Source organism: Pungitius pungitius, chromosome 21 (genome assembly GCF_949316345.1).
Source record: "Pungitius pungitius chromosome 21, fPunPun2.1, whole genome shotgun sequence".
Classification (NCBI taxonomy): domain Eukaryota; kingdom Metazoa; phylum Chordata; class Actinopteri; order Perciformes; family Gasterosteidae; genus Pungitius; species Pungitius pungitius.
Genome location: NC_084920.1, coordinates 14,156,635 through 14,166,690, shown reverse-complemented (window position 1 = coordinate 14,166,690; position 10,056 = coordinate 14,156,635). Strand labels below are relative to the sequence as shown.

The following is a 10,056-nucleotide window of genomic DNA, read 5'->3' as shown; positions in this document are numbered from 1 at the left end:
TCCGTATCATTTTCCTTCAACCTCACCAGACAAAAAGCAAAAGGTTCCTTTATTTTAATTTTAATGTATTTGCTTGCTGAGCAGAGTTCTCTTGTCTGTAAATGTGAGCTTTCAGGTCGCTGTGATAAAAAGTTTAATTAAAACAATAAAAAAGAATGTGTTTTTATCTCATGATAACTGATTGTAATCTGTACAGTCAAACCTATGTATTGGAGACAAAAAAAGAACATATTTATAAATGGTTACAAACTGAAACACTCCCTGCATGTCAATCATTTCTTTTAAAGAATACTTATTTTTAATTAGTTTTCATTTTTTGGATTATTTGTGGTCCACAAAACATTTATATATATATATAGAGCGAGCTGTTAATGGGGTTTGTTGCATTTCATTTCAGAATACAAATCTTTGTAACTTCGATTTGTTGACCTTCAAAGTATAAACCTCGTTTTGACCAAAATATACTGCTTTACTCTAGAAATGCTTGATCTGAGCTTTTAAATTCTTCAACTTCACACAGAATGCCATTTCACTAATGTGGTCAAAGGTTAACTTCACCCTTTTTCCCATCAAAATCAGTTTACAGGTAAGTCTCCAACGAAACTACAAGAAATCTGATAAATTCCTGTGATTGAAGTGGAAAAGGACAAACAAAGTTTTAACACTTATTATTTCTGCAGTATTTACTGTAAAAGAAATACAATCCCCTCACTTAAGACACATGTCATTTCCACCCCCAGCATTTTGCTTTGACACTTTCCAGCCACATGGTAAGAAACAACAGCGAATGTGGAGAAACTAACGACATCCTCAACGCGACCATAAGACGCTGGGAATGGACATTTAAAGTGCTTAAAGGAGGAAGCGATTGTCTTTAGTCCTTCCTCCTCTTGTGAGTGAACAGGTGAACCAGCCCGGGCACGAGCACCATGACGACCTGAGGCACCATGACAAACTTGACGAAGAAGAGCCCGTAGAAGAGTCCCTGCGGTCGGACCGGCAGCGGCAACCGGTTGACGTGGTACAGCCCCATGGACGAAATGGCCAGAGACAAAGCCCTGGGAGCCCACGGCAGGGACCATCCGCCGGGCTTCCAGTACTGGGCCAGGCCCAGACCCAGGAGGGCCCCGCAGTCCCGGGTCAGAGAGGAGAACGGGGCCGAATCCAGACGAACCCACTCAGCGCGGCTGCACCATTTCTTGGCCAAGGCAACGGACCTGTGGAGGGAAAGCGACGGTTCAAATGTACTCCGGCACACACACACACAGAGCTCATCGGAGCGCCGAACGGGTTTTTTTTTATTTTTAACAAGGGCCAACCAGGAGAGATCGATTCCCAGCTGCCGCAGTCCGGCGTGCAGCGACGCGGTGCCGAGCAGCAGGCCGACGCTTAAGCTGAAGAAGAACAGCAGGGGGCGCCCCTCTGGGACCCTGCGGCTCAGAACAATCCCCAGGATGAAACCTGACAAGAATCCATTCACATCCATGAAACATTCAGAGCACGTGCTCTCTTAAACTACATCATTATGCAAATTCATACCATGGTCAGCACCCCATGTGTGGGACTATAAATAAATTCGGCTTTATGGAGATTTTGGCAGAAATCGGCCAATACTGTCCAGTTCTTCTACCTGGTTGAATGTACAATTATATAAACAGGGAGAGTAATCCATGCAGTAAACCGTATTCACACCCGTAATGGAGCCAGCGATGACCTGGTGAGGGAAGTGTGCGAGGATGAAGATCCTGGAGATTCCAACGGCCACCAGCATCACCACGTAGAGCAGGTAGGGAGCCGCTGATAGCATCACACTGGAGCCACACCAAAAGAGACTCGTTTTAACAAAAGCACTGAGGTTCTACAATTTCTTTGAATGGGCTTTTTACATTTACATTTGTATTTTTCGTACAATGTGTGTCTTTCCGATAGGCCTACCTGTGAGTGCGTGAGTAAAGGAATGACCCCAGTGAGGACACCACGACCCACCAGACTGCGGCCGTGACCATCGCGTGTCCCGACGGGCTCCCTGAGAAACGGGACACGCAGGCTTTAGAGCCCTGACTGTACCAGACGGGTCTGAGACGGGTTCGCGTCTTTGCTTTGAGGGTATCTCACCTGGGCCGGTTTCACAAGTGGAGGAAAACTGGTGAATGTTGGGTTGCTTGTTGGTGAAGAGGCGTGACTCGGCTACCCACCAGTACGGCCGTTCTCCAAACAGCATCCTGGAGAAAGGTTAAACGAACAATCACCGTGGGTCCATTTCCACCTGCTCTGTTAAGAGTGTATAACAACAGGACCGACGGCAGTCTTTGTATTGGACAATAAACGTACCTCTGTTTGTCCAACGTTCATATACTTAACTTTCTAAATACTGTCAAAACAATCTCAGCAAGTTCATCACATGTATCATGCACTTGGTTGTAAGCCAATAAAGAATTTGACTCTGCACATCCTCACCTGCATTTAGAAAAAAATATATGTTATACACTTCCCTGTATGAAGTAGTAGTATTCTATTAATTATTTGTTCCCCGTTATCCCAGCCTAGACTAGCATGATGTCTACCACATTCATAGAAAGTTACCAGTGGTTTCATTGTATTTTACCCATGAGGGAAAAACGCAACAAATAACTACCACACATAACTTTATATAAATGGTTCCGCTTGTTTCTGTTTCACGTCGGACCGTACACGTTGATGGACTGCGTTTACCTTCCAGGAGTTGCAACGTCCACAGAATTGAATGTAAACATAATTTCGATTTAATTGTTGCAAATAAAATTATAAAGAATTAAACACTACAGTTGCATCCAACTTATACTGACAGATAACAATGTCAAATGTACATGTAGCGTTATGCTAACATGCCATCGATAACCTGAAAGAGTCATAAAAAAAAGATATAACGTCACACCCGAAACGTGTTTAAAATCTATGTTCTTTCTTTAGCCCTTACCATTTAAACACCAAGTTTAACCACTCCGAAATAGCGGCTACCCAGAGCACCGCCACTCCGGCTCGTTTGCTGATGAAATACGTGAAAGGAAAGACGAGCAGGAAGGCTGCTTTAGGATCTCCAATATGAGTGACCAACTGCCACAGTTTTTCTTGACTCATCGTCCTCTGTTGCAGACGTTCGGCCATCCAGATGCCTTGGGTGTAAACGGCCTCCATGACTGCGTCCTCCCTCAAGACATGTACTTCGATGCGGATATAAACATTCAAAACGCTAATCGTGATCGTGTTGCACTTCGGGACGCGCCGAGCTAGCAGTACCGCCGCGTGTCCAGCAGAGGGAGCCAGTTGAATGAAGAGCGGTTTGAATCGCGTTGAATAGAAGACAAAGCCACAGCTTTACACTTGGATTAATTACATCGAGTTTACGTGTGGTCAACAATTACATCGCTGGGTGTGAGACGTTACGACACACAGCGCTTACGTCACGTTTGGTTAGATTGTGGGCACAGCCCGTCGCGTTAAAACCAACGACCACCACGCGACGTGCTTCGACACGCCCCGATTTCGCCTCCATACGACATCGCGTCGTTTTACGTAAGGCAGGCGCTCCGGTTTCCTGGCGGAGAAGATGGCGGCTCCTGGACCGGGGGAGTATTTCAGCGTCGGGAGCCATGTCTCTTGCCTCACCTGCCTGGGCCAACGGCTGCAAGGAGAAGTGGTCGCTTTCGACTACCAGTCCAAGATGTTAACTCTGAGTATCCTTTGTCTGTGTCGAGCTGCGGGCGGTTTGCTGCTCCGCCTGGCTGCGAGGGGCCTGTAGGGTAACCGAAAATGTGTCAAATAGTGATCCGCGCAGGCGTAATTGGTGGTAGCCGAGTTACACATCTTTGTCCGTTTTATATATTTTTCTTTAAAGAGGTGGTCGACAATCCCCCCCCCCCCCTCCCCTCGTATCTGTCGAAGGCGACGTAGGTGCGACCGGGTCGCCCCGCCGCTTCACGTTTTCAGCTAGGAGGAGCATGTGTTGTGAATCCACTCATTGTATCGCCGGACCCCAACATGGATCACTATCTGGCAACGGACCCTAGTAAGGCATCATGGCTGTTTGCTCTCCACGGGCACAAGCCGCTGTTCGCTAGCTAGCAAGCTAACTGACATTCGGCGCCCCTCGCTCCGGCATGGGTGCACCCGGTCCCCTCACGTGGTGTGCGGTTTCGTTTTTTTTTCTCCTCCTGTTTCCGAACCGTATATTCCCCAACGGTGGTGATCGATGCACATCGATTTCCCAGCCACGCTAAAATGAAGTTGCTACGAGCTTGGCTAACATGCTAACCGTCGGTCAACCCCACACCGCCGCTGCTAGCTAGCTCAATTAATGGTATTAGCATTCCCGAGCTTATCAGCTGGCCTCCCCCCCCCCCCCCTCCTCTCGTCTCATCCGATTCTAGCGACGTCGTGGTCATCTTTGTAAACTATTCCACGGATCTGTTTCATTGCAACAAAATTAAAGTGTCAGCGCTATCACTAATTAATTTCCACCACCGTTGGTTGGCTGGCTGAACATGGCTACACACCCATCACTAGGTGTGTGTGTGTGTAATGCACATCATTTAGGCACCACGCTGGATCAGTTTGTGACTTTGGTTAATTTGAGTTGTGTGTTTTGGTAACGAATGAAGGCGGTACACAGCGGAGGTGACAGTTGGCACCGCGGGCCTTTTAGTTTGACACTTGAGTGCCGTCCAACATAAGCTGCATTAATATATTCAGTCAGTCAAATGTGGTTTCAGGGAAGCCAGGCTCTGTGCCAGGACTTTTTTATACCAATACCGAAAGTTTGAGCAATTTGGGTTTACAGCTGAGATCATTGTGCTGATGAGCTTAAAAGGCACCTTTTAAAACGAAAGCACCATCTTGCCGATCAAACTTAAATAAATAGAAATATCTGCATCAGAACCACGCCGAGTTCAACAAGCCGTTCCTGTAATACTGACTTTGCAAGTGGCTTCGGCCCCTGGAGGCCCCGCTCTGTCGGAATATTCCAAAACCGAAGATCTGTGTTCAGATAAATCTACAGTCTTCTGTTACGTTGTGATTACTGACGTATATCTGTATAGAAGTTAATTTGGGCTGTTTTTTTCCTCAAAATGTTGCCTCTGGTAAATGAGTCAACAGTTGTTTAATTGACTTAAAAGACAGTTGTGTGTGTGCTTTTTTTTAGCAACTAAAAAATCATTTACATACTTTTTTTAGGGGCCTTTTGAACAATTCTCCATTCATTCTTCTATTTTAACTAGATGTGGCAGCACTGCTGTAACTGGCACCAGCTCTCACTGTCAGCCGGCCAGTGTCCTCGGTATCATCGGCTGCTCTGTGCAGTATTAAGTGAGGGGTCATTAGGGGTCAGATCTTTGATGTTCTGTTTCGTGATGTTTCACCACGACGTTGTGTGCCTTGACTTTAGTTCTTTCCAAGAATGTGCTTCCTCCAGCGGTAAGCCCAACCTCAACGACGTCATCCTGATCAACTTAGCCTATGTTTCTGAGGTGGACATAATCAATGACCGCACTGAGACTCCACCCCCACTAGCATCACTGAATGTTAGCAAGGTGAGTCTTTTTGTCCTTGGCGTGTCATCAGTGTGTCACAGACGGTGGAAACACACTATGTGAATGTGAGGATCAACTTGAACAAACTAAACCGAAAGATCATCGATTTATTTATTATGTTTTATTGTACAGCACTTTGGGAACCTTTGTTCGTTTAAACTGTGCTTTATAAATAAAACGGATTGGATTGGAGCTCCATGACTCAATTTAGAAAACTCGTTATTGATTCATCTTTACTTTAATCTTACAGAATTGTATGAATGAGTCTGTGTATTCAGGGCGTTTTCTAAACAAGTGAAGCTTCCCTTTGTTACTACATGACAATAACTTTTTGGGCAAATCTGTAAAAGCAAAATGTAAACTTATACTGTTGCTCCGATGAAAGAGATAACTTGGTTGTACCAATTACGAAACAATATTTGAGTTCCTCACCCGTGACTTGGTTAGTGACTACTGTCCTGTTCTTTCTGCTGTTAGAAATTTAAAGCTGATCCGAATTCAAATCTGTTTAATAATGTTAAGAATGCCGTTTGTTTTTTTTCTCTCGCAGCTTGCCAATCGAGCACGGTCAGAAAAGGAGGACAAGCTGTCCCAAGCCTATGCAATCAGTGCTGGGGTTTCTGTGGAGGGCCAACAGCTATTCCAGACTATTCACAAAACGTAAGAACCTCGCACTGTGGGTCAGTGTTCCACAGTGAAGATCAAAACGGGGCTGATTGAAGTATTTCACGCCGTCTGTAGTTGGCTTACTTCCCTTTAACGCCATTCAGGAGCTGGAAAACCACCTGAAGCCATTGCATATAGATCTGATATCCGATAGAGGCCGTATACGTTTCCTGGAAGGGACCGCCGGGCCCAACAATAGCTTTCCAATATTGATTATGATTAGCCATGTGATTAGAGCTGGTAAACCCAGCGAGACCCCTCCCTGTTAGACAGTTCAGACTGAGGTCATCCCAACACTACAACTATGTCATATATTTGACCTTGACAAATTGTAATCCTTCCTAAGCCCATTTGCAGCAGCTGATATTTGACTCATTCAATTAACCTCTCCCCCACTTCTAACTAAATGTGCCCCCCGACTTCATGGAATAGTCCCTCTTGTCTTTTGGGGTGTTTAGTGAGCTTGATGTAATGAGTGAACACCAGCGTGTGTCTGTAGAAAAGAAGCCTTTCTAGCTGGATGGACAGAAGGCGGTCTTTCTACAGCTCAACGTTGTGTTGATCAGCTGGATATTCACGCGTCATGAGACTAATTATCTGAATTGTCTATGAAGTGCAACAAAAATCTGGACGTTAAACCCTTCAGAGGCCTCTAGCTTTAGCGAAGAGAAATGGAGAGAACATTTGTTGTATTGTTTTTCGATTTGCAGCAGCAGGTTGGCTGATGTCTGTCTGTTTTCTTTGCAGCATCAAAGACTGTAAATGGCAGGAGAAGAACATTATTGTGATGGACGACGTCGTTATCTCGCCGCCCTACCAGGTCGAGAACTGCAAAGGCAAAGAGGGAAGCGCTTTAAGTCATGTACGCAAAATAGTAAGTGCTCTATGGCTTTAAATACGATTACATTTCACACGACACGGCATCAATAAAAATAATAATGAGATGTGGAAGAATGACCTACGGGACCATTTGGCTGCATAGGGACCAGTTCTACTTTTATACAGCACATTTTATTGATTTATATACTTTAATGAGGTAAAATAATGCAGGAGTTATACTTATAACAGTGTTTCAATATTGTAGTAAACTTTTACTGTCGTAAAGGTTTTGGTAGTCAATTAGCTTTTTTTAAACAAAGTAACAACTAAATAAATCCTTTTTGATAAACTTTTTGGGCTCTTTATAAATACACCGGAAATGCTAGTCATACAAAAACACACAAACTAGTCTCCTTTCTGCTCTGCATATCCGAAGGGACAGAAGCAGCTGTGAAAGAAACGATTCATTCAGCGGGATCCATTAGACTTAATAAGCCGCTTCACTGTGTTGCTCTATGTACGATGACCACATCAGATATATATATATTTTATTTGTACACACTACTCCTTTTTTTTTTTTTTTAAACCGTGGTTTCCTTCTTGCAGGTTGAGAAACATTTTAGAGACGTGGAAAGTCAGAAGTCCATGCAACGTTCACAAGCACAGCAAACACAGAAGGACTCCACTTTATCTTCTTGAGTTGGCAGCGTTGGGTCGACCGGGGAAGGCGACGCGGGTGGTTTTGTTCCCACTGCCAGACTAAGTCGGCATTCCTTGTCCTCAGTCCGAGACCACAAGGAGGAGCGCTGAGGGCCCTGGATCCAGAAGATCAAAATACCATTTAAATGAAAAAGACAAAAAAGAAAGAGGAAAGATTAAATCTTAAATTAGACTTTATAAAGAATAATTTAAACATGAACCATAAAGCAACCATAGTTTTCCTTAACCAACTTGTCTCATTCTGCCCCTCCTCCTCCTCCCCCCCCTCCCCCTCCTGTCCCTGAAGCCTTTTCTTTTTCCGCCCTCCTTCCTTTGCCTTCATTTCCATTTCAAAAAGAGAAAACTAGAGCAGTCAGAAAGGCTTGTTAGCTTTATTTTCTGTCATTGTTTCCTTTTTTTGCTGTATCCATGTTCTACTGTCTGTATTTTCTGTATTTTAAACAAAATGTGACTTGAAACGCCACACTTTAAGGACATTTTCTAAAATAAAAGTAACAAAAATTCTGACTGTAATACAGTAATTTTCCACAACTTTTTGATGGACTCTCTAGAATTCATTTTAACCCACACATTCTTAACATGTTTGTTTCAGTGGTGAAAATGTTGCTGATTGGCTCTCAAACTCGAGGTTGTTCTCGCGGATCCAGATGCCACATGTTTATATGTCCAATGCTTGGGTTTCTCTGATGCTTCCATGTAGCTACAGGGGACTGAAGCTAAGCTGGACAAAGTGGCTTGAAGCTGGAAGGAGACATTTATCGTCTTGGTGATAGTCAGTGGCGTGAAATCATTTAAACATGAATTACATACATTTTAAGGTGGATTAGTTTGACTTTGGTAGAACAATATTAAATACCTAATGTCTCGTTTTGACAAAACCAAGAGCCTGACGGTACACCTTTTGTTCAAAATAGTAAAGCTATATATTTAAAGTGTAACTTTGGAAATGACTTGAACAATCCAGTGACTCACAGTACATCTTAGTTTTATTTAGATTGTGAATGCTGAAGCTTCATTCCTTCACCAACATGTAATTTGAATTATGAAGACTAACTGCTTCCATCATCAACTGCATCATGCATCCAAACCGTGGGACCAGAGTGGGAGCGGACAAGGTGCTTTGTGGAGAAGCCACAGGTACAAAGAGGAGGAACTTTATATATACGTGTGTATATAGAATATATATCTATATGCAATTTAACATGCAGAGTATAAGTATAGATATATAAAGATATATATCTAGATATATGTCTATAGATATATAGCTATACAGCTATATATCTATAGACATATATAGATATATATCTGTATGTCAATAGATATGTCTATATAGACATATATCTATTGACATATATCTATATAGTAGATATATGTCTATATAGATATATATCTATTGACGTATATCTATATAGACATATATCTATTGACATATATCTATATAGTAGATATATGTCTATATAGATATATGTCTAGACATATATCTATATAGTAGATATATGTCAATATAGATATATGTCAATAGATATATATCTATATAGTAGATATATGTCAATATAGATATATATCTATTGACATATATCTATATAGTAGATATATGTCAATATAGATATATATCTATTGACATATATCTATATAGTAGATATATGTCAATATAGATATATGTCAATAGATATATATCTATATAGTAGATATATGTCAATATAGATATATATCTATTGACATATATCTATATAGTAGATATATGTCAATATAGATATATGTCAATAGATATATAGCTATATAGTAGATATATGTCAATATAGATATATATCTATTGACATATATCTATATAGTAGATATATGTCAATATAGATATATATCTATTGACATATATCTATATAGTAGATATATGTCAATATAGATATATGTCAATAGATATATATCTATATAGTAGATATATGTCAATATAGATATATATCTATTGACATATATCTATATAGTAGATATATGTCAATATAGATATATGTCAATAGATATATATCTATATAGTAGATATATGTCAATATAGATATATATCTATTAACATATATCTATATAGTAGATATATGTCTATATAGATATATGTTTAGTTTCCCTTTATATATATGTCAATAGATATATATCTATAGACATATCTACTATATATATATATGTTGATATATATCTATAGACATATATATAGATGTATATATCTAGATATATATCTAAATCTATATATTTATGTCTGTATATAGCTATGTCTGTATATCTAGATATATAGACAGAT

The 10,056-nt window shown here is 41.3% G+C and overlaps 2 protein-coding genes across 2 annotated transcripts; one reads left to right on the top strand and one right to left on the bottom strand.

Annotated features, from left to right (window-relative positions):
• Window positions 1–306: 306 nt before the first annotated feature.
• g6pc3 (glucose-6-phosphatase catalytic subunit 3) lies at window positions 307–3,581 on the bottom strand. Its single transcript, XM_037463826.2, has 6 exons — window positions 2,957–3,581; window positions 2,116–2,222; window positions 1,936–2,026; window positions 1,693–1,811; window positions 1,320–1,461; window positions 307–1,217 (listed from the first exon to the last, which is right to left on the bottom strand). Exons 1-6 carry the CDS (start codon window positions 3,172–3,174, stop codon window positions 875–877), a joined length of 1,020 nt encoding a protein of 339 aa, XP_037319723.2. The 5' UTR covers window positions 3,175–3,581; the 3' UTR covers window positions 307–874.
• On the top strand, window positions 3,580–8,308 carry lsm12b (LSM12 homolog b). Its single transcript, XM_037463828.2, has 5 exons — window positions 3,580–3,713; window positions 5,434–5,567; window positions 6,118–6,227; window positions 6,981–7,107; window positions 7,659–8,308. Exons 1-5 carry the CDS (start codon window positions 3,587–3,589, stop codon window positions 7,749–7,751), a joined length of 591 nt encoding a protein of 196 aa, XP_037319725.1. The 5' UTR covers window positions 3,580–3,586; the 3' UTR covers window positions 7,752–8,308.
• Window positions 8,309–10,056: the final 1,748 nt, after the last annotated feature.